The sequence below is a fragment of the Ptychodera flava genome, chromosome 13, assembly GCF_041260155.1.
Source record: "Ptychodera flava strain L36383 chromosome 13, AS_Pfla_20210202, whole genome shotgun sequence".
In the NCBI taxonomy this organism is placed as follows: Eukaryota; Metazoa; Hemichordata; class Enteropneusta; family Ptychoderidae; genus Ptychodera; species Ptychodera flava.
In genome coordinates this window covers 27378398-27402982 of record NC_091940.1, presented here as the reverse complement: position 1 = coordinate 27402982, position 24585 = coordinate 27378398, and the positions used below count along the sequence as shown (strand labels likewise).

At 38.6% G+C, this 24585-nt stretch overlaps 1 protein-coding gene across 2 annotated transcripts; it reads left to right on the top strand.

Moving 5' to 3' along the window:
* The first annotated feature begins 6268 nt into the window (after positions 1-6268).
* Positions 6269-22821, top strand: LOC139148030 (bone morphogenetic protein 1-like). 2 transcript variants are annotated; one of them, XM_070719296.1, is made up of 9 exons: positions 6269-6415; positions 11254-11485; positions 12028-12167; positions 13724-13973; positions 15187-15384; positions 16238-16426; positions 17160-17312; positions 17568-17745; positions 18561-22821. In XM_070719296.1, the coding sequence occupies exons 2-9, from the start codon at positions 11344-11346 to the stop codon at positions 18847-18849; spliced, it is 1539 nt and encodes a 512-aa protein (XP_070575397.1). In that variant the 5' UTR covers positions 6269-6415; positions 11254-11343; the 3' UTR covers positions 18850-22821. The 2 variants fall into 2 exon arrangements, with proteins under 2 accessions (XP_070575397.1, XP_070575398.1); XM_070719297.1 differs by lacking the exon at positions 6269-6415 and adding an exon at positions 6492-6751.
* The last annotated feature ends 1764 nt before the right edge of the window (positions 22822-24585 follow it).

The window sequence follows — 24585 nt, the reverse complement described above, 5'->3', positions numbered from 1 at the left end:
TATATACAATACATATGAGAACACATCAAGTATGTTTGGTACCTATTACTCGAGTTTCACGCATACACGCGATCGTCAGATAGGAAGATTTATTGTGTGAAATTTGCTTCAGGTGCTTACATATAAGTGTCCAGGTTGGGTCAAACCATTTGGTGTTGTGGGTTGGATTGAAATTTGACAAGTAAAATTTGTTTTCGTGTCGGCACTTGGAGACCAACTCCGAACGCTTGTTTAAAAGGCTAGATTTATCTGCATTGATTATGAATAGCTTCTCTGTAAGGCAAAGGTTGCATTTCTTTGACACATTTGAGTAACTGCTGCTTTGCTTTTGATAGGATTGACCATGATATGTTAAATGGTTTGTCCTGAGATTTCAAGTGACAGACATATTTTGACAATTCTGTGCTGTTGGCGTATGCCTTACTTCGGAAAGATTGGACATGATTTGCATAGCGTGTTTTAAATGTGTTGTCAGTTAGACCGATGTAATGTTTCGCCTCATTGGCATCGCTTGTAACAGTAGCTTTATAGATTATAGATTTAGACTGGCAAGCCCCCTGGAGTGGGCAATTGGTCTTGATGCGGCACTTACATACGTCAGTGAGTTTTCTATCATTGCGCTGGGTGACCCGTTTGTTGTGTGATTTTATAATGCTGCCCATGTTGTGCATGCAACTGTAGCTTAATTTGAGTGTATTTCTGTTAAGAACTTTATGTAATTTACAATCCTTTGGGATTTTTGTAATTTACAATCCTTTATACTTTTGAGTGTATTTCTTAACAGAAATACACTCAAATTAAGCTACAGTTGCATGCACAACATGGGCAGCATTATAAAATCACACAACAAACGGGTCACCCAGCGCAATGATAGAAAACTCACTGACGTATGTAAGTGCCGCATCAAGACCAATTGCCCACTCCAGGGGGCTTGCCAGTCTAAATCTATAATCTATAAAGCTACTGTTACAAGCGATGCCAATGAGGCGAAACATTACATCGGTCTAACTGACAACACATTTAAAACACGCTATGCAAATCATGTCCAATCTTTCCGAAGTAAGGCATACGCCAACAGCACAGAATTGTCAAAATATGTCTGTCACTTGAAATCTCAGGACAAACCATTTAACATATCATGGTCAATCCTATCAAAAGCAAGCAGTTACTCAAATGTGTCAAAGAAATGCAACCTTTGCCTTACAGAGAAGCTATTCATAATCAATGCAGATAAATCTAGCCTTTTAAACAAGCGTTCGGAGTTGGTCTCCAAGTGCCGACACGAAAACAAATTTTACTTGTCAAATTTCAATCCAACCCACAACACCAAATGGTTTGACCCAACCTGACACTTATATGTAAGCACCTGAAGCAAATTTCACACAATAAAATCTACCTATCTGACGATCGCGTGTATGCGTGAAACTCGAGTAATAGGTACCAAACATACTTGATGTGTTCTCATATGTATTGTAATATTGCTCTGCATCCCTGCATCGAGCACTTTACCCCTCTGAGAAGATACAAACAAGTTTTGGTATATATAATATATATATATATATATATATATATATATATATATATATATATATATATATATATATATATATATATATATATATATATATATATATATATATATATATATATGCGTTAATTCATCCATAGGTGTATGTATATGAATGCAACTCTACAATTGTTATTGAAAACTAAACATATTTAATGTCAATTTTTATGTGTACGTTTATTTATATATACACCTTAAATAGCTGCAAGATTATGAACGTTTATGTTAGAATATGTGTGTGGGTATATCACACTCGTATAGTGAGATAGATAGACCGTTAGTTACATACATACATACATACATACATACATACATACATACATACATACATACATACATACATACATACATACATACATACATACATACATACATACATACATACATACATACATAAGAGGAATAGACTGGTTCGGAAGCGATTGACACGCCTTTTGGGAAAATATAATCTTTCACTCAGTTCTAGCTACAAATATGACAAATCAATATATGTGTGTAATGTACAGACGGTCAGTAATATTTTGTTAAATTTACATTTAGCCTAAGGAGAGTAATGCATGATACTATGTTCCTGAAAGTAGCACTGTTAGAGTTCGTTAGAAGTATAGAATTTTCACTTGAGAGCTATCTATGCCACATTGTCGCATCGAAGCTCAGTATGAAGGGAATTATGATGCGACGTTTATAGAAAAACCATTGAAATTGTATGATACTGTTGTAGCAGTTGTTGGCATTCTCGAGCCGAGACAGGGCTATCACCGTTCAAGGCTGAGTTCCATGGACTGATGCGTGGTATCACAGTCCCTCTACACACAATGGTGGTATGTAATTTTGACAGATTCCACAGCTTCGCTAGCCATGCACATGAGTATAATCACAGTAGATGGAAAACCTGTCCAGACGCTGTAATGCAACGTGCCAGTTTTCATCGCATACAGTCATGTACATCCGGGGACTTGGAAAAATTGGAGATGAGCGACTGCGCAGTAGGGGTAGTTGAATGATCAAGAATCGTAAAATCGTGACATCTTTGGACATAAAGCGTATATACTATTCTCGTTCCCTCACTTAAATTCTTAAATTTGAAATACTACCATTTCATCTAGAGAAGTTTGGTTGTCACTTTGTATTTTCTATAATATGATTCATCGACGGTCCTTGACCGTGGTTTGTCTTGCCATGTATGAATTCTGACCTCTTCGAGCAAATAAAATGTGACATGTTCTCAAAAATACATCGATGTGCGGCTTTGGGTAAGTGATAAGTGACACAATTAAAGGGGCATGTTCAAGGTGAGATTATACAGAAAGCAAATTATTTCAACGAATTTTTAAAAATGGAAGGCAAAGGGTGTATCATATGGGAACAGCCATCATGGGTGTACCCCGTCAAAATATATTTAACTGGAATGTAAAAGTCGTCCTACTTTAAAAATTTCAATGGCAGCAAAAGTACCATCAACTCAAATGTAAACGTGTCCTTCTCGGTATAAGTAGACACCACTCGGTGAAACGTGTTACTTCAGTGACCAATACTCAAGCTTTTTGCGAATCGATATGATGGTGGGTGTCCCTACGTAAACCTAATTGTTTATGTGAGGCTGATTGGACCCTAGACTGGAAGATCCGTCGCTCGAGGGCGCTCTCTACGTTGCGTTGGGAGCGACGCATCTTTCAGTCTAATTGGACCCAGTCACCGCCAGATACCGCTATAGATGTTCCTGTGGCTACAAGTGGATGTCATTCGTCGAGAGTGTTGAATCCTCTTACTACACGTTAGATATGTGTAATAAATTTGTGACTGTAAAATCTAAATTTTATTTACTACCAAGTACAAAACCGAGTCTGGAACCTCAGGCATTGCTGCTATACGTTTTAGACACAAAAATGTGTTAAAATACCCGAAAAGTATCTAAAATGTTTTGAATATTTTCGTGCTATGCCTTAATTCCTATGCTCGTTTGTAAAGATGTCCTTCTCGGGCGTTGACAATAATGTTGCCATATTAACGTCCACATACGAAGTCAAACTCCTAGGTGCCCGTATGACATACCTCCAAGATAATTAGGTAGGTCAATTTTAGCAAGGCTTGCGTAGACAGGGTTTTTATGCGCGCTAGCTGCCAGTCAGATGAAACAAAAAACCAGAAATGGTTTGCGGACTGACCGTATTGTCACCAAGACTGAACGCAAACGTGAACCACTTCAACTCAAAACGACCATGACGCTGAACACATTTACCAGTGAGGATGGGCGGCCGGTGTTTGAAAACTCGGAAGAAGGGAAACTGTTCGGGCGAACGTAATCAATTCATTGAAAACAGCTACAGAAGACAAGTTTCAGTCTGTAAATTTATCGAAAGTTACGACAGGCTTTAAAGGTGACAACAAAAGATTTTCAAAATATTTTGTTTGAAATGCTCGAGATCAGTTGGCAATATTACAACTACGTAATGATATAATAATACGTAATGATATAATAATAAATATTTTCTCAGTGCCTGAAGAGCTATTGTGATGGACTTTAAAACTTCACCAACAGCGTCATTTTACATTATTTATGTGCTGTGAGTTTCAAACCGAACGCGTCGCGCAACTCATAGATGTGTTATGAGAGGTGAGGGCGTTGTTCATGTTAGTCAGAATTGTGACTAAATTTTGCTACATTGGAGGTCACAGGGCAGCGCGAGCAAGATGGGCATTTTGCATTGTAATACCAAGAGGCGATTATTCCTTACAAGGCGTAATTTACTGTAATGAACTGTAATATTGAATCAGTTCCTACGCCGGCAAAGAAAACTAGACGTTCAACTATATCCTCTCAAAAGATTTCCAAGGGATGAGTCAGCTGGTGTTCTTTGCAACTGTAAGGCTGCGTTCACTAAAAGTAGTGAGGGATTCGAAAATTCTTGGGGTAGTCTAGGGGGGACTTGAATGTTTTGCTCTGCCTATAGGGGGACCTGAAAATATTTTGGCTCCCAACATTTTGATGCCGTCCAATTGTTCTAATTTTAGTAATAATTAAACAAAATCTAGTCGGAACCGTTTTGTCGTATTTTATGACTTTAATCTCGAAAAAATCTAAGAATGTATGAATGAAATTAAATTTTCGTAAAACTACAAGTTGGCCTTGTAATGGGGAAGGAGCTGCAACTGTTGATACTTTTTTTCCAATACTTCGTTGCAATGTATCAAATACAGTTTCTTGGTGTCTCTCTACAGCATGCTGAAAAACACAATATTCAGTGTGTCCACAAAGCCCATTTGTCTAAATATTAGTGACAATTGAATTCGAGTTCACACTGAAAGTTATTTGTCAATGATACAAATGCAGGGTACACGTATATGGAGTGTTGGCAAGCTGAATACTGGACAGCTCATCATACAGTAACACAAAAGTAAACCTTTGAACAGTAAAGACTCTCATTTAAATGAAAAAATGTATGACCAAATGGAATCATGTATTTTTTACCAAATTTGCCATTATCACACCCAAAATTTCTGAGATTAAAACATTTATTTGACGGCATATTTTAACTTTTCAGTATTGTCAATTTTATAAAGCATTTAAAGTACCCACGGTACAATCTAAGTTGCATATGTCCTGCACTTTTAAAAAAAAAAAAAAAACATTTTTCGTTAGGTCACCATGCTCAGTTTTTTTTTTATAATTTGGCAAAATGTAGCCAGGAATTCACACTTTGCGTACTTTCTCATGATTGTCATTTTGTGTGGCTTTCAGCTGGTGCCATTGACCTGGCCAGAGTTGGATAAACACAAGTCGGCTTGGACTGATAAATCCAAAACGTCCACTGGTGCATTTAAAAATGAATCAATTTAAGAACTTGCCCTAGTTATATGGCTCTACGACCTGCTGATAAGTGGTAGTGTCGAACACCTGCGTGCAGAACAACGAAGTGTATGTTTCTTTTAACTCTGCGTGCATTACTAATAAATATGTGGCTATATGATAATTTGGTGGGGACCTGAAAATTTTTGATCGTATAGACGTTGGGACTTGAAACTTTTTGAGGGTATTGAGGGGGGATCTGAAAACAAATAAGATTTCAATCGCGATTTTTCCAGGGCCCCTCTTACCATTTTTATTGAACGCAGCCTAACTTTTAAAATTTAAAACACAGCAAAACTAATAGCATTCTTCTGCAAATGTTTTGTCCTAAAAAGTACATCGCTGATAGTAGTTTTCTGATACTCAAATCATATCACCAGCTATGGAGATTACGCATCGCATTTTCTCGCGAACAGTTGAATAGGATGCATTGTTATGATCACGGTATTCAACATAACAGTTTAATTTCCATATGCGGTTCATTCCGACTGAGTGTCATGCTTATACCAAAACCAAATTCAAACACACATCCACCAAGGCACGGCGGGTCCCTCTGTGGCCTAGGCCTTATATCGTCGACCAGACCAGCTCCAGAAATAAAGCATGTCTGTTCCTTGAGTTTTCTGTGTTTTGGTGCCTAACCGCGAGAATTTCGTATTCCTTTTGAACAATAACTGCCTTACTGTGACAATAATTTCTGATAAAAGTTGCACTGGAAAAATGATAGTCTAGTCTGCACCCCTGGAAGAAAAAACAATGCAAATAGGAGAAAATCATTATCATTATGCAAAAAATGCAGTGCAAAGCCGCTACGTAACTGTTCTGTTACGTCACAATGTAAAGTGTGTCAATAAAGCCGTAATCCCTATTATATGGAGCAATGCGACACGAGGTTGACATCGATGACATGGCGTTGAACTGAGAGATCATATCCGCCGTGCTGTACATATTACGAGAGAGTGCTTTACCACGCATCTGGAGTCGGAGTTCATGGCAGATATGTAAGTTCGTTTACGACAAACAGAATGCTCTCATTAGGTGTGTTTGCGGTCCCTGGCTATGGTTATCATTAACTACGTCACAAGGTCATGGCATACGACCATTCGTGGACGTACGGAAAGGACTATCATACATCCACGGTCTTTTACAGGAAATTATACCTGACCCTGGCCGATCGCGATACCAAATCTCGCGGCAAAAGCGCCACTAGCAGAAAATTCCAAGCCGTGCGTTAGATTTTAACTATTGCCGAGGTGCCATGCGAACGTCCATTGTTGATCGGCGTAGCTACACTGATGGTGGCAGCGGAATTCACAACAAACAAACATACGGCGACGGTGAGGAAAGCGAGCGGTTCTGGTTCTTGTTTTCGGCCTCAAACAGTCGATGCCAGAGAAAATTTGTGATGTTTAGAGGCTTCAGACCAAAGGTCAGTGGGAAGCCATTTCGGACCGTCAACCAGCAACAAACGAGAGGTGCTGTTACTCATAGCTACAGCCACAGTCCCTCTATGTGGATAGAGGGACTGTGCTACAGCTGATCGTAGGAAAATGCCCGGATAGGCGTGGTTCGTTTGGCAAACGTCATGAATACGTCGGTGATGTCACTTCAAGTGCTCTGATCACTGTCCATGGCCAATAACATTGAAAGCTATCTCTTCAGCTGGGAAACTGCTTGTAAGGGAGCCCTTATTATTAGCTCCCATACATGCATATGTATATATGCAAATGGGAGGTATTCTTATAAGCTGGTAAAATGTCGTCTGTATGTATGTATGTATGTCCGTCCACGACAAAAACTCCTAAACCGCAGCACCTATTGTATTAGTATTTGGTGTACAGGTGCACCTAGAGGTGGAGATGTGAATTTGTTCAAATGAACATGTCAGTGCCAAAAATATGCAAATGAGGGGAAAAAAGGAAAAATCCTGCAAATGGCTAAAACTAAGTAAGCATTGGTCAGATTTGGGTTGAAACTTAGTATGCAGATTCCTTTAGGTATTTTTAACTATGTGTGCAAAAATTGGGGTGAAATTTGCATGTTTGTATTTTTAGGGTATTTTTTTCCATTTTTAGTACGAAAATCTTGTTCTCTGAAATCGCTCGTCTGATTGCTCTGAAAGTTAATATTCATACCTCAGTCATGCTTGTACAAATTGTATTGATATTGCCATATTTGTAATTTTGGGGCAATTTTCCCAATTTTTGATAAAAAAAAAATTTATCCAAAAACTACTGATTTGATAGCTTTGATATTTGGTTTACAGGTATCTAAATTAATCTCGATATAATATATTGAAGTTATGTTGAAACTGGCAAATTTTTTTTTAATTTTGGGGCAATTTTTGCCTCTTTTAGTCAAAAAAGTTTTTCTCCTACAACTACTGATCTTGTAGCTTTGATATTTAGTGTACAGGTTCCAAGGGTTTATGTTAATAAGATATATTGAAATTAGGATGAAATCTGCAATTTTGTATTTTGGGGGCAATTTTTCTCATTTTTGGTCAAAAAATTTGTTTCTCAAAATTTACCAGTCTGATTGCTTTGTTATTTGGTAAACAGGTTCTTAGGGTTTATGTTAATATGATATATTGAAATTAGGTTGAAATCCAGAATTTTGAATTTTTGGGGCAACTTTGCGAAACTGTCAATTTTACTGGGATATCTTTCATTTTGTATTTTTAAGATTGTTTTTGGTAATTTTAAACCTACTGGAACTAAGAGTATATAATGTGGTGATTTAGTAAGCTTTGGTATGGTAAACTGTATTTGGTGTTGTTTGGCGGTAAAAAAATCATTAGAAAACATAGCTGAGGTGATGTTAGCAAGTTTGGTTTCCAACAAATATTTTCAAAATTTTTTTCAATGTTTAAGAGTGAGGGAGGGGGGTTTTGAAAAAAATTCCAAACAAATGTCAATAAAAAATCAGTCAGAGAAGGTTTGACAAAAAGAAAAGGTTGGCGAGTGGGGAAAAAAAGAATGGATCGGATAAAAATAGATAATGTACCTCATCAATCTTCCAGACACCCCCCCCCCTTTATCAAATGGTCCACCCCGATGTATTTTTGAGCGCAATTAACCATGCAGTGTATTAGGTAGGGATTTGAAAGGAATAGTCAAGTTCCCCACAGTTAAATTTCTTAACTTTATCTCTTGTGTTATCATCCTTGTGTAATTGGTTAAGTTTGTAAGTTGTTCCAGATGTGGATGCACCGCTGTTCTGGAAGAAAACAATGTTTACTTTTCCCTGTAAGGTTTCTGAGTTAATAATTGCATGCTGAAATCTCTCTATGTATCTGGTGTATGGGCAAAATGTAAACACTGGTTGCATGTTATGTATTTCAGTCTATGTCAAATACTGTAAATGAAAAATGAAGAATAGTTTCCTTTGTGCTTGTAAAAGATAACATATTTGTCAATACAGAAACTGCCTTGCAGATTGATTGTCTTAAAGATTATCACAGAAGTAGAAAAGGAAAAGAAACTAATCAAATTGCTGTAACATAATCACCCTCAGTGCCTGTGGGCATATACTTAACTATTTTATCATTACATACAGCTGTTTGTTATATCTTTATCACTCTCCATGGGCCAAGGCATACTTTGAGGCCAATGTCATCACTCCATGCAAGTCTTTGTATATCAGTCTGTCTGTATGTATGTCCATGTTTCATACAATTGTTGGCTTGTTTTGATAACTATGTGGGAGCGAACAGTGATATTGTCACTATTTTTTATTGTACGGGGAGGGGGCAATGGAAATCAAGGGGGTAGGGGATTATTTTGACAAACAACTTGTATGAAACTATTACAATGCCAAGATAGAATCGAAAATTCAAAGAAAATGGAATATTGTCATGTAATTATACTTATTCTGTATGAAGTCCAGGAGCAATATAAATAGGCTTGTATCAGCTTAAATTTCTTGTTCAACCCAACTAAACCTTAGGACGAAGTGTTTAGCTTCTGCACAAAGGTAATATATGTGTGCAAGTAGCGTTGTTATTGTCAGATCTAAAATTGTATTCTAGTCTGGACTTGCATTAATTTGTCATCAATAACAATGGTCGTGCCACTTACGGATGCTACATTTACAGCCAATGTACTGAATGTTTCAGGATTCAGTAGGGAGTAAGCTACACAGAGAAAAATTCTCTAAATTGCCAAAAGTTGCAGACACTGTCCATAGCGCAAAATTTTGTCGTTGTGCTGTTAATGTCGTCGGAACTCTGCGTGTGCGACGTTCTTGTTTAAAAACAATGCATTTCGTGCATGATATCTATATGCGTCACTTCAACATAGCTGCAACATATATTCATTGTTAACAAGCATGTTTCAACTTTCATCAATCGCCAACGTACCCTAGATACAGTATTTACATCGGTCGTAGGGGTCCCTGGCAACCTTTGAGCAGAGTTCCGACGACCACTCCCTTTAAATTCAACTCTACATCTTGGCCATATTAATTGGGGTCAGTGAGGCCATCAGAAATTGTGATCAATAGATCAATAACAATAAATATCACATCGAAGAATTTTACCTTCAGGTTTGTCTCAATTACATTTTTCAGGTCAAGGTTATTGAATACGTTTATGATTTATTTCTTGATTATACAGGGCTCGAAATTAGCGGTAGTCCCGCGTCCATAGACTACCAACTTTCCCTGGGGCTACCAAAGTCCATGAAATGGTAGCCCACACGGACTACCAAAGACCGGGACATAAATTGTGCCATGTCCGGTCCGTCACTTTGGAACGAGCTAAATTGCAGTCAAATCCAGTTCGACACAGAGAAAGGCCAGACTATGACTTTGTTATGCCAATTACAAAGACAACCGTGCAGTGAAACTTTGCAACCAAGTATCTCAACTGATGTACTTGGATGACAGGCGTAGGAAATGATGGCCAATATGAAAACGCATTTTCATTGCATTTTGATCATAATGTATCAATCACAGACAATATTCCACCTCCCTACAGAAAGCCCATGGTCTATTTTAAGCCCTGCTACAGTATGTCTAGTCGTGCTGAGAAGGTCGTGGTCGTTGTCATGAGGACTGTCAAATTTTGCGTACAATTCTGAGAGTGAGCGAGTTGTCAATAGGTCACTAAACTTTGAGTACCACTGTTGTCCATTAGGCCAAAGAAAGATGTTTCTGCGTCATTTCAGAACCTGCGCGTTATGGCTTTTTGGGGGTTACATACTCATCGGTACAGCTATCCTTGATATCCTATGTCCAAAAATGCTAAAAAGAAAACGGAAGTATTATGCAGCCAGTGATAAAAGACAATAACTGTTGCATCAATAGTGCCAAACAAGCATAGCTAAGAATAAAAAAAATGAAAAAAAAGAAAACCGCTTAGCCACATCACTTTTACTGAATGTCAGGACCAGAAATATATTGCGGGGGGGGGGGGGGGCTTTATACCTTTTTCCTTTAGGTATCAGGTTTGCAAGTATTCACATCAAATGACTAGAAAATTCACTTCATGGGAAGAATCTTGAAAATTGCTTTTTCTTGTCTGTAAATGAAAAACAATAACCCTAAACTAAAATATGCATGGGCTACCAGCCATTGTTACTGGGCTACCAACTTCAGAAAATGGTAGCCCAAGTGGACTACCAGGGAAAAAGTTAATTTCGAGCCCTGTCATATATATATATATATATATATATATATATATATATATATATATATATATATATATATATATATATATATATATATATATATATATATATATATATTTATATATATATTCACAGATGTCCTTAATATATATTCACAGATTTCCTTTTGTAATTCCAAAAATGACTTTAGCACGTTCTTCATTTAACAGATTCGGATACATCATTATCATCGGTGCTTGAGTAACTTTAAAGGAAACAATAAAGTACATCATTTACGGTAGGAAGATTATATTGACGCGATGGAAGTTATCATTAAACCAGTCGGATTCATACTCCTCGTAATCACAAGCATGTATTTCGGAACATCGGACACCTCATTCGCTGGAATTAAAACCAACGATGAGTCGAAACCGCAAAATGAAGCCATACAACTACACAGGGGTAAGTTTGTGTAAAGACCTTGAGCTGTTAACTTCGATGTATTCTCCGTACTTGTCGTTCTGTTTGTGAAATAGTGTGTTTTGATCTGCTCCCAAAATGCAGAGCTTTCAACATGTCAACAAACTAGTTTTCATATGAATAATGTGATATAAGTGTCCCATGAATTTTAGTTTAGACCAGATTTCCCAACAAACGCATTGCTAAATGTACACTATGAATTCTGACGACAAGGCTCACACTCTGCAACATACTCTGGAGATCAGAAAGGCAGAATACACGGGTTTTCTTAAATAACACAATCAAAATCCCATCAAAAGTGATAATTGTTCCTCTAATCCATTGATGATGGCCCTCCACAAACCGCGGCACCATCAAGAAGTGAGGGAACTGCCATCCCACCAAGAGACCAAAGATCCAAATACGTACCGTCGAACAGAAAACAGAAGCAAGGAAGGGCAGGGTATGGATCTTTCAGTGGGCTGTTGAAAAATCCAAGTTCACGTAGTAGAGCAGCTCAATAGAAATATTTCATCCTCTTTTAGGCCGACGAGTTGCCGGTGAGTGTGGTGGTACGTACTCAGGAACTGGTGGCGTGCTGACTTCTCCTGGCTTCCCAGAAGACTATAGTGACTATGACGTGTGCTTTTACGTCATAGAGGCGCCCTCGAATTACACCATTCTCGTGAGTTTTTTTTTCTACTATAGCTTCCCGATGAATTCGATGTAGTGCCTTGCACGGCAGTACCACGTGCATGATGCTGGTATATGTAGTCTTTTTATGGCTTTATTTTGTCGCTTTGTGCCCTGGTGTTGTCAGAGACGAAACTGCAAGGTACGTGTCGCTTTGTTTATAACGTACCTTTACAGAGACTTAAAAGCCCAGGGAATAAGCATGTCTATGAACATTCCCCTCTTGCCAAACCGCCCGACACTAACAAAAGAAGTTCAATGAAAGGGCCAGTGGCTGTAACTTTGAAGTTTTTTCACTTTTTTGTATGTCAACTACAGTTTCTCGTTCTCATCAAAGCATGTTGAGAAACATTCAGTTTGTGTACACCATTTAATTGCATTTTTATTTTTGACAAGTTAATTCTGGTGCAGCCTACCATTCAAATATTTACAGTAACAGTGTATGTTACCGATACAGACCATGTGTTCGAAAGCTAAAATAGTACAGGTTCCAACAGGCTTTGGGAAATAGAACTAGAATGTGCAAGTGACATGCAAAACAAGAATAGCGAAAAGGTCGCCAAAAGTTACAGCTGCTGGCCCTTTGAAATCGAAACGTAAAATTTCTCAATTTGATATTGATATAGCACTTCAAGGTCTCTGAAGTGTCCTAAAAGCGAAATTTCTGCCTTTATGCCACCACTATTTCCATGAAGCTTTTGTTTACATTAAATTTTGCCCTGCGTAAGAGGAATATCACCACTGAGCCCAACCAAGCTATGTTAGTTGGGCCACTGTAAAGCTAGAACAGTGGAATTTTCATATAATTAATTCAATTCAAAAGTTGCCAAAATTATGGACCCGGCGCTAGCTGAACGCAGAAAAATCACAATATCACCGATCGACCAACTGAAAGAAGATTCTGCTAATCGAAGTCATGCGCATATTTTAATTATGTTTACGACTCAATTTAATGGATTACGTGAGTCGAATAAATGGGCCTAGGAACAGAATGTACTGACAACAGAGACCAACACAGGTGGAAGGAGCAGAAGAACAACTAGCGCGCACGACAGAGCATGAGCCCGAAGTTGAAACGAGTACAGATGAGTGTGTTCTTGCATCTAGATCGCGCCTCGCGGACAGATATTCAGACTCTCAAACTTTTACAATTCTTTTCTGATCTACCACTTGCGGGGGGACTCATTTTGAAGCTCTTGCAGAAAGAAAAACTTTCACTGGCTTAGTTTTTCAAAAATTGAAAATTGTATTTTTTTCTCCATAGAGTTAACGCAGGGATGGCGGCCATTTTGAATTTCAAATGTCGGTAAACCTTGGGTAATTTGTATCTCTAGTACCAAAATTTGCACTGTGACCTCTGATTTTAATTCTTGATTTTGAAAGAGAATGGTTGAAAGATTCCTTAAGGAAAGTTTGAGCAAAAGTTTAAGTCTTTCACTTTCGAGGCGCATTCTTCCTTAAGACATATTTATTTTGTACACCTGTAACTGAAATAATTTACACGGGATCAATTTGTGCCACGTCTATGTTTATGCTCTCGCTTTTCAGATTTCATTTCGGGTGTTTGATACAGAAAACGGCTTTGATTATCTAACCGTCTATGATGGGCCCAACGTTGACGCTCCCGAGTCTCTCCGTCTCTCAGGAACGTCTATTCCGGAAGACTTCCACTCCACAACGAACAAGCTGTACCTTATATTTGAATCTGACGACTCGGTCGGTGGAAGAGGATTCTACGCTACGTATATAGCATCAAATGACGATATTTCGCGCATTGCTCACGGATTAAGTGTGTCAGGTTAGTTGTATTGCATTATACCCGGCAATTTTCAAACGTGCATTTGCAAACGTATTTTCACATTTGAATTAAGTGTCTCTTCGCCCGGGACGTTAGCGGTCCTACCGAGGGTGTACTGTCGCGTAAGCGATACTTTTGGCCGGTACGAGGTTACAAAACGTAAATTATCGCAGGTCCTTTGATCCACAACACGTTCGTTTCAGTTCTTCAACAAGATAATATCTCAGACATTCCTGGTCAAGCTCTCTAAACTTGGTTTACCGAAAACATGCCACGACTAAGTCTCAGCGAAGAGATGGTTCTGTGTCTAATTCTAAGATATCGTCAAGGTGTGTCCGAAGACTTTGTTGTCCTAACCATTTTGATCTCGTTTCCTTGGTGATTATTCAGGTATGCTCCATGGAGGAGGTAGGACTTAGACCAGTCTCTTCCAACCTCCATTGATATATCGATGCAGACATTATTTGTCCGAGTTGATGTGAGCATTGATACCGCGGTGTGCCAAGTGCAAATAAATTGTTTTGCAGCTTGTCTCCTCATTCAAATTTGACTATATTAATTATTTTACCTCTCGTCCAAGGCCCAACGTTGACATGATGACAACACAATCCACAATTTAAATATTCGCATCACTCTACAACTTGGCTGTCAGGCGCGGCGAGTGATGCAATGACGACAACTCAATGTCACGTTTTCTTCACTGTCACGTATTTTTCATGCCCAGAGTTAATGCAGAATGATGTAGAATTAATCTTTGTGTTGTGGACTCACACAAAACTTTTCACGAGAATCCACTATCGGTGAATGTAACTGACAAACCTCAGTATGACTCACGCAATCATGTGCTTCGATCTGGCCTGCACACAGACCAACCTCGTTCAAAAGTGATTCATCAACAGTAGTACATGAGTATGTTTTCCCCACAACCACTTTAATCCTTTGAGCGCCAAAGTCAATTTTTGTCTCCTTTATAAAATATATCCCTGTCAGTTCTTTTGAGACTTTTGCTAAAATTTTGATAAAAAAGTGTAGCCAATGAAATGTAACATACATTTGGTCAAAAATTATCAAAATAATTTTAGAAAAATTCATAAAAGTTAATAAAATGTTGCACTAAAATTTTGGGTGGAAAAATTGTAGCGCTCAAATTTGGGTTAAAACGACTGGACGGATATCCGAGTTCTTGATTTTGTATTCATGTTTATTCTTCCAGTGTCCGGGTCCTATCGGTATATCCAATCTGTTGGCGGTATCGTTATCTCCCATGACACATATCCAAGCTCCTACCATGAAGTCATTGGAAGATCGATCCCGGCGTATTATTCTATGACCTTCCTTGGCCTGAGTCCATTCGACGGTGTGTTGATAAGATTCAGTCACATAGATGTCTACAACAGCAATCCCGATGGAGGTGAGTCAGCAAACGTTTCAAACCTTCCCATGAAGAACGAGTCTTCGGACAAACGGCAAGATGCTGTATCGTTTCAGATGTGGATGTTAAAGGTATACAGCCACCTGTAATCTAAATATGCCCATATATGGTTGAAGGGACGTTCCTTGGTATTCAAAATGCCCATTTGAGGGCGCTGTTTTTTTAAAGAGGCCACCCGCTTAAAATCTGTGATTGGTAAGATTTTCTCTTTCCATGGTAACTGTGGCAAAATTGGAACAGGTGACAGTATACCTTTAAAGTAGAACGCACCTCGGGGACAGAAATTCGGGCTTTCAAATTTTAAAAATTCTCTTCTGACCTACCACTTGTGGGGGTTCATTTTAAAGCTCTTGATCAAAGAAAAGTTTTCACTGTCGTAGTTTTTCAAAAATCGACAATTTTATTTTTCCCCATAGAGTTAACACAGGGATGGCGGCCATTTTGAATTTCAAATATCGGAAATCTTAGGTGATTTGCCTCTCTAATACCAAAGTTTGCACGGTGACCCCAGATTTTTAAGAGAATGGTCGGAAGTTTCATTGATTAAAGTTTTAGCGAAAGTTTAAGTCTTAAACTTTCGAAGCATATTTTACTTTAAACGGTATTTACAAAATGTGCGATTGATCCGAAGAGCCGTTCTCTATGGAACGAGATTACAAGTAGACAGCATCGATGTACAAGAATGAATAATTTACATTAGGCCACATCATTGATCAATTACTGAAGATTTACAGTTACGTTTTGGCCACTTTTTGACTTGTGAATTGCTTGAATTTCATTTTTTTCACACTGTTTATCTACGTTTGTATCTTTACACTATTGTGATCAACAGGATGTAACGACGGCGATGTTGTCGCATTGAGAGATGATACCATTGATCTCTACAGATTTTGCGGAGACGGCTCACAAACGCCAATGACTGTAGAAGTTTCCTTCGGAACTAGTCTACATTTTGACGTCCTTGCTGAACCCGCAGGATCGTATGGAGGATTTCGGGCAAGCTATGCACAGTTTTACTATCGTGAGTATTTCATTGAAGTTAAACATCATGATGGACAGTGTAGTTTTCAGGTGATTAGCGGATTCTGTCATTCAGTGGGTAATAATTTCCAAAACTATTTCAACACACGTTGTTTTGATACTTAGGCTTATATTTATAGTTGAAAATTTTGGTGGAGACAAAACTACTTTTATATGTGCTAAGAACCAGTAAGCTTATCACTGTTAAAAATCGTGTGCATATTGGCATCTTTCTATTAGGCCTAAGTGCACGATTTAGCAGCATTTTCATTAAGCGTTAGACTGGCCAAGTTGATTGGCTTGTCTCGTCGAAGCAGTTACTGTCCGACCATTGTGGGGCAAGGCGTTTACTCCACGATTTAAGCACCATCCTACCATTTTGCCGACAGTCTGCTGAAGTTCATTCCTTCAATTCATTTTGTTTTTATATCATCATGCCCCCAAAGTTGAGCAAGTCTAATTAAGCGTAAACAGACCGACGTTCCAAATGTTTCGCGCTTGTGAAGGCCAAGTTCTTTAACAACCACTTTGGTTTTTCAATAGCCCATCAATTACATTGTTTGTCCGTACGCAGAAATTAATTCATACTCGCCAACATGCATATCAATCGCCTACTTATTTGTCAGTGTTAGAACGGTTTATGATTCTGTCGACAACCTCTACATCTGTTTGGTAGAATCTGTCAGGTTTTCGGGAGGTTAACTGATTGGATTATCCAATAATTGTATTTTCAGCCTTCGCATCAGAATGCCATAGCCGGAGCGAGTTTCGCTGTAACGGCGGGCAATGCATATCCCGCGTTCTTGTATGTGATGGCTACGAACACTGTCCAGATGGCTCGGATGAGCATGGTTCAGCCTGCGGTGTGGAAGAACACAAAAGTACCTGTGAGTCTTAGTTCATTTCCTCATGCTCAAGTCGTACAAAAATATCCGTGCTAAAACACACTGAGTAATCACCATTGCTGACAAAAAAGACAAAAATATATCTCAGTTTTAAAAAGATGTGCTCAGAACGGGAATGAAATGAAAGGACTGTTGGATTCACATTTTTCACTATTAAAGCTTTTATTCCCAAACGAAATCACTTGATTCTATCTGACATTGAATTTTACCGTATTATTTCGACTTGTTTCTTCTCAGTTCACATTTGGCACATAGTCGGAATCGTCGCTGTATGTCTTTTTTTTGTGTACATTCTTCGCCATTGCTATATCCGGCATTTGTCAACAAGACAACAACAACAACCGGCAGTATCGTCAGCGTCGCTAGCAGTAGTGGCCGCCCCAGCCTCGGCTCCTCCAATTCAGAGTGATACAACGTAAGACTTAATTTCTCTTGTTTTATTGATTCTTGGATTCGCAAATCGTATTGACATTGTTTTTAGCACGTGCATGTCAGTCTGTATAGTACTTGCACGAGCCATCGGGATTCGACATGATTGCAAACTTGTCCGTCCAACATTCTTTCCCGGCGTCCACATTCTATGCATTCTGTTCTGTCCCTAAAGCATGGCTCGTTTATGAGATGTACAGGTTTGTTTATATTTTGTTTTGTGTTCTGCTTTCCAAGGAGTAACTTAGTCGCGATTTTAAACTGTTGCACGGGTGTGGATTTTAACAAATGATACGAGCAAACGTTACAAATTGAATACTTAAGAGACTCCTGTTTAGGGTCGAATACATGTTGTTTACATCCATAACGATGCGAGCTTTAAAAACATTCTTGTGTTGTACAAGGGTTCCTGCACCCATAGTGTTGAAATAGAAAAAGTACTGTAATTATTGAGTACTTAAGAAATTCGACTTTTCCACCGATAAATATTCATGGTGACTAAGTCAACATCTGCTGGCTCTCTAAGGGTTGCTGGAGAGTGTTCGTACTGCTGTACGTGTGGACTGCAACCGGGCCAAGGACGAATCTTCCTGCAGAAAGTTTGCATCGCAATATTTAATTATTAATGTTTGCGCCAGTCTTTGTGCCATGTTTAACTTTTATCTCGAAGGCCCTCGAGCTCTCCATCAAGGGCTACTTATATTGCTCGTAAATAATTCCGAAAAAAGTACCCTACCACTATCGTCCTTTCGATAAAATTTTCCGCTACGTCTAACAAGTACATCGTTTCTTTCTTGTCAGATCTGGAGTAACGCCACCTCCAGTCGAGAACGAGTTAAACCTAGACATGTGGTTAAACGAAAGATCTCCGGATGACAGACCACCATCTGCCCAACTTCGTTACCACAGCACTTTCCCGCCTCCAAGTCAGCCAATACCAACTCAGAACAGCCAACCTTATCCCGAGGTGTACGGACCAGAATTTGCGGGCGATGCGGCGTTTGCACCTGTCACTCAAACGGCAGACGCGAGCGACCTTCCTCCGCCACCAGCCTATGAAGATGTCGTATCTGGCAAGTATGGGACCTGATAGTGCGCTCAACTGCAAGATAGTCGCAAAAGGGATTTTGCATAAATATTAACTCATTATACCACAGAGGGAAACATACCGAAAAAAGTATAATTTCATACACCGCTTTGATATGAAAATATTATATTTTATAGTGCAAACAAGGAACTATGTGCCCGAGGACAGGTGACGCCGTGCAAATGATCTCCTTCCTCGAAGGGTACATAGTCCCTTGTTTTAGTTATTAATGTTTTATTATATGCCTATCTTACATGGTTTTCACTCAACATGTTCGTTTATTTGCAAATGACAATCGTATGCTATATTTCCATGATGGAGGAAAATCAGTAAAAAAACTGACCGATGTTTGACATCGAACATCGCATTGATATATATAGAAGTCACTGTTATGCGGTTTATTGATTTTTATGCATAATTTTCTATCGGGCGCGTGACGTTCTATGTTTGGCAGATAATAAAGGATTATTAGGCCTTGAGTGAGGCATTGAATCACTCAGTATTTTATATTTCAAATGAACAAATGATGTACAGAGCCGTTTCAGAACGACGAGACGTCAGATTTCTTTTACATCAGAGAATGCTAGTCAATGCCAGCGGTACTGAAATTTTAATGTGAATTTAGATAGGGACACGATTTTTTACAATGAAAACCCAGTTTCAAGGAACATTAAAGTCCAAGTATTCATTTAACAACACTGGTCCACTGAGGGGGTTCCCGGGGGCTCCATTTCATAAATGAAGCTCCTGTAAAACTTTGATTATCAGGAGTTGATGTGTATACTTTGGACTTCTTGTCAATCACATTTTGCTCGAGAAAGACATGACCCGCGACTTGTTCACAGTGTGCGAAATTAACGTCGGTCCGACGGTCCGAGACCGACAGATTTCTCGTCGGGCCGAAAGTTTTTAGCAACATGTCGGTCCTTATGACCGACTGAAATTTTGAATAAATAATGAAAATTTCTCAGTCAAGACCTGTAACAGATGCAGATGATGACTGACTCTGAATCATGTGATTCAGACTTGAATGTCATGCACCTATCAATGTTTTCCACCGTGGGAGTGCGTGGCAACAGGGGATATTGATCTCACTTCGTGTCCTGGTAGTGGAGAATTCAATCTCTGTGGTACGCCAGACTGGGGGGGGGGGGTTGACAATGTCGCAACATTGTTTTCTCGCGACTTTTTACATTTACGAAGAGTCTAATCCCTCATAGCACAGTGCCGCAGCTGATTACATTCAGATCAGTGTCAATTACGTCCATGCATGCAGATTCTAGCAATGGAATGAATTGATTTTGGTGCAACAATGCGATACAATATTATAATAATACTTGTCCAATGAGTGTAACCCTGGTAATGTTAGCATAACTGTTCGTGGTTTTCAGCAGAATCGAGTGTCTGTCAAACTTTTCAGAGTCATTTTAAATACTTTACGCTTTCAAAGGGCGATGAGACCCAACAATCGCTCAGGCAAAACGATCAGAAAATATGCGTTCATTTCCGCGAGTGGCGACGTGTGCCATTCATGTTGTCTGCATGCAATTTCTATAATCGAGAAAATTACGATACTTGTCCTTTTAATTAAAAGTATAACTTCATCTGTTTCTTCATGAATGCAACAGAGGCCATATTTAAGCATATTTATTTTTTGAAAAATTTTGAAAGTAATCGATACGTCATATCAAATACATACCAGGTATTTTCTCCCTTATGTTTTACATAACAATAAAAAAGAACAATGTTTGCATAAAAAATTATTCATACACTCCCCTTACTCATGACTGTTTTCAGGGTACTAAGCTATTCACTCACTCTTCTACCACTCGCGTTGGCTAATTTCAGAAGTGATTTTCAGCTTTCCAACCATTTTCAAATCACAATATCACATGCCCAGGTGTAGTGTACAATTATACACAGCAATTTAGAGAACACCATCCCAATAGAAAGTCATGAGAGACAAACTTTCTCGCTTTCATCAGCCACATGTAGCCAGTGCATGAGCCTGTATTCGCCGGCCTCTGGGTGTTTGACATAATTTTATAGTCCGAGAGTGGGGGATTTGACATGGCTAGAAAAAAATTCAAATTCTCCTTGGCCTGTTAGTCCCATAGTCCCCCCCCCCCCCTCCGTGGTGGAAAACATTGATAAATGTGTGCGCATGACAGTGAGGAAGATGAGGGCTGTGATCTTTTTCAGATTCCAGATCATGTAGCTGAATGATTCATTCACTTACACTATTCTGCAATCTATGTGAACAATAGTCCTTTTCAGAGAATACTTACTGACTCTATTGATAAAAGGACATGAAAAATTAAATATTACAACATTCAAAAGCATAATATTGGTGGAGAAGTTGACTTTAATTGTCGTTAACAACTTCATGTATTGAGGACCGGCAGTTTTCTGTAAGGACCTGAAGCTTTGGCTTGGTGCAGGCCCTTATGACCTGAAGCTATTTTCTCTTAATTTCGCACACTGCTTGTTCAAGAGATACGACTCTGTGCAGTGTGATATGACCTGTCATGACCTTTAGGGGCCGTGGATAATTAAAACACGCGCACAGTAAACGCAACTTCTGTGTTTAGGGGGAGGGGGTTTGGCTGTATTTCGATTACCGTGCGCAAAAATCGCACTACAAGTTTTCCTATCGCAACATCTCGGTACACGTTTTTCTGTATTGCAAAATATCGCGCTATATTGTTTGGCGTGTACCAGGCCAGTACGGCACCGGCGCTACACCAGCATTCTTTTGACATACATGTGATGATCAGTGCACGAGTAAAATAACGTAACAATCATTTTGGATACACAGTTTCATTTTATTCTATTGGTTGCGTCATTGTTGAGTTGGCGCTGAACAGAGATTGATTTTAGAGGGGGTATGCAGGGGGGGACGGTCGGTAGAGTATGCGTGATTTCATAGCGACGTAATTACCGATTGTTGGATGCAGATACAGAATGAGGCTTGGTTGAATTTTCGCACTTCCAAACTTTCGTTTAGGGGAGGGGGGAGGGGGTTGAGGCCAAACGCACTTAGTTTCGTTTACCGTGCGCATGTTTTAATTATCCACGGCCCCTTATTGAATTCAAAATGCTGCCAATATGCTGCTGTGTCAGTGAGGACATGAAGAAAGGTCATTTTTACCCCTTGTGTAAGAGTTCGGTGGCGGCTGCCGAGTTTATTTGTTGGTGAACCCAATCCCTTTTTACATCCACTTCAAAAAATTGACTTGATTCGGAGAATGTCTTTCCAAAGTGCTTTCTACTATGTTTTGTGAGCAATAAAGACTATGATATATCATAAAATGTTAGGAAGGCGAAGCGTAATTGAGTTTTAAATCTAAAACAAAATGTTTAAAATACATGCACTCTCTTAATGTATATACTTGGGGTCTTATATACAAATGCCCGCATAGACGGTGATGATATTGTGTGATCTCATAAATTTGCTTTAGAGAAAATACAGTAGCTGTTGTTGTCGAGAAAAAAATAATTTTTTATGCATTCTGCGACAATGTTTATTTGTACAAGTATATATGGGGCAATTTTATAATCTACAATTCGTAGCTAATATGCTTGTAATAATGTATTTCGCGCGCCGATTGTTGGGCCTGTCACAAATTTGTAGTTCTTATCTTGTTTTAATATTGACCTTTTTTCAGTCTTGAAACGAAAGGTTATTTGTAACTTTCTTGACCTTCCTCAGGGCTGTGAAAACGTATTTTATAAGCATTTACACGCACCTAATCTGTACTTCTCTGGGATAAAATGTCATTGGTGACTCATTGGGGTTTCTAACGTTATTTTATGAATGTTAATAACTGTGCTTGTAATGATGTCAAACTTCAGTTTGTCTCTTTGTCTTCTTGCATTTCTTATACATTTCAATCGTTGTCTCTTGTTATTTTTTTCTCTACAGACAATTGTTTTATCAGTTTTAATAAAAGTCATTGTTAATAATAATTATAAAATGTCACCAGTACAAATAAGGGAGACTTGTGAGTAAGTTGTATTGCAAGTGAATGAATGGTATGGTGGCGCTTGCAAGCACCATGCTTGAGTCTCACACAGCGCCACCAAGCGGGGTGTGGCACAACTGCAACCAAAAGCTATTACCGATTTTGTCTGCACACGTGATATTGTGCCTCGAATTGTGTTTGGGAATGTGTGGTGCACGTTTGTGTATATAATATATATATATATATATATATATATATATATATATATATATATATATATATATATATATATATATATATATATATATATATATATAACGTTATGACATTGTTATTTCAAATTGTTATCATATTAAAAATGACAGAATCGGTCTTTAAAGCCAGTACGCGCCTCTAAATTAAAAGATTGGAACTTCTGCTCAAACTTCCCTCGGGAAATTTTTAACCGATGTCTTCCGAAATGAAAAAATAAAAGTCGAGAGTCAACTTAGAAATTTTCATTGAACCATGGACACAAATTACCTTAAATTTACCGATATTGAAAATTCAAAATAGCCACCTCATCTACGTTAAAGTGAACTTAATTCTCTCCGAGAGCTTCAAAACGAGTCCACACAATCGTTAGATTAGAAAAGTTTTGTAATAATTCGTCAGTTCGGTTATCCTTTCGCCGAGGCGCATTGTGGGATAGTCTCTCCCCATCTCATATTATCTCTTTGCTTCTAATGCCCTTTCAATGCTCTAATTTTTCCCACAAAAATTTCAATGCAACATTTTGCAATATTTTTTATCTATTTTCTGTTATTTTTCTGATAGTTTTTGATCAAATGGACATAATTTTGCAATGGCTACAATTTTTAATTAAATCTTTTGGAAAAGTCTGAAAAAGTTGTCTAGAATTGAAAAAGGGTTTTTGGCGCTTTATTCTACAAAGGCAACAAAAATCGAATTTGGCACACTTAGGGTTAAAACCTAACAATGATTATGGCTTCATCTTGGAGCTAGTGTCAATTTCACTATTTGAAAGCCACATAGGGTTGAATTACCAAAAGAAATGGTAGAAGAAATACATTAAAACCTCGTCCACTTTCCCGAAGCCTTGCTGCCCTCTCAAATTGATGCTGTGCACTTTTGTCTCGCTGGTTGCTGGTGACTGCCTACAAAGACGATCCGCCAATCTCCCATCGGCAAATGACGTGATTCCATAAATACTCGACATAAACGGAAATAATGAAACATGGAGTGAAAATGTTGAAACGAGGTTCATCGGGTAAGATTTCACTTCTTCATGAAAAATGGAGAATCTTCTGAGTAAAGGCAGACTAGAATAGACTCATGCGTACTGAAGAGCTTATACTTCTTCTGTGAGAACTCCTTTTCAGTTCTGTTGAACCAGACGTGAAAGATAATAAAAGGGTTATTTTCATGGAGTTAGCTACCTCCATGTTTTGGATTTTGTTAGTTTTTTATTGTTGTTTTGTTTTGTTTTGTTTTGTGGGGGGTTTTTTGGTTGTTTTAGGGGGTTGGAGTTTGAGGGTTGACACACTGGTTGAACAGGGTATCAGCATTTCATTTGCTATGATTTTGTATCATCACGGAGGGATTTAACTGTCCAGACCAAATCTATTTTACGACTGCCCGGAAGACACAGTGCATCTATTTTATCCACAAGTCTTTCTTTAGGTGACCCTGCGTGTTTAATGTGGTGATAATGAAGCAGCTGGTCTTGTTTAATTCTGTGGCTTTTGTTGGTCAATCCGCTTTCTTTTTTACG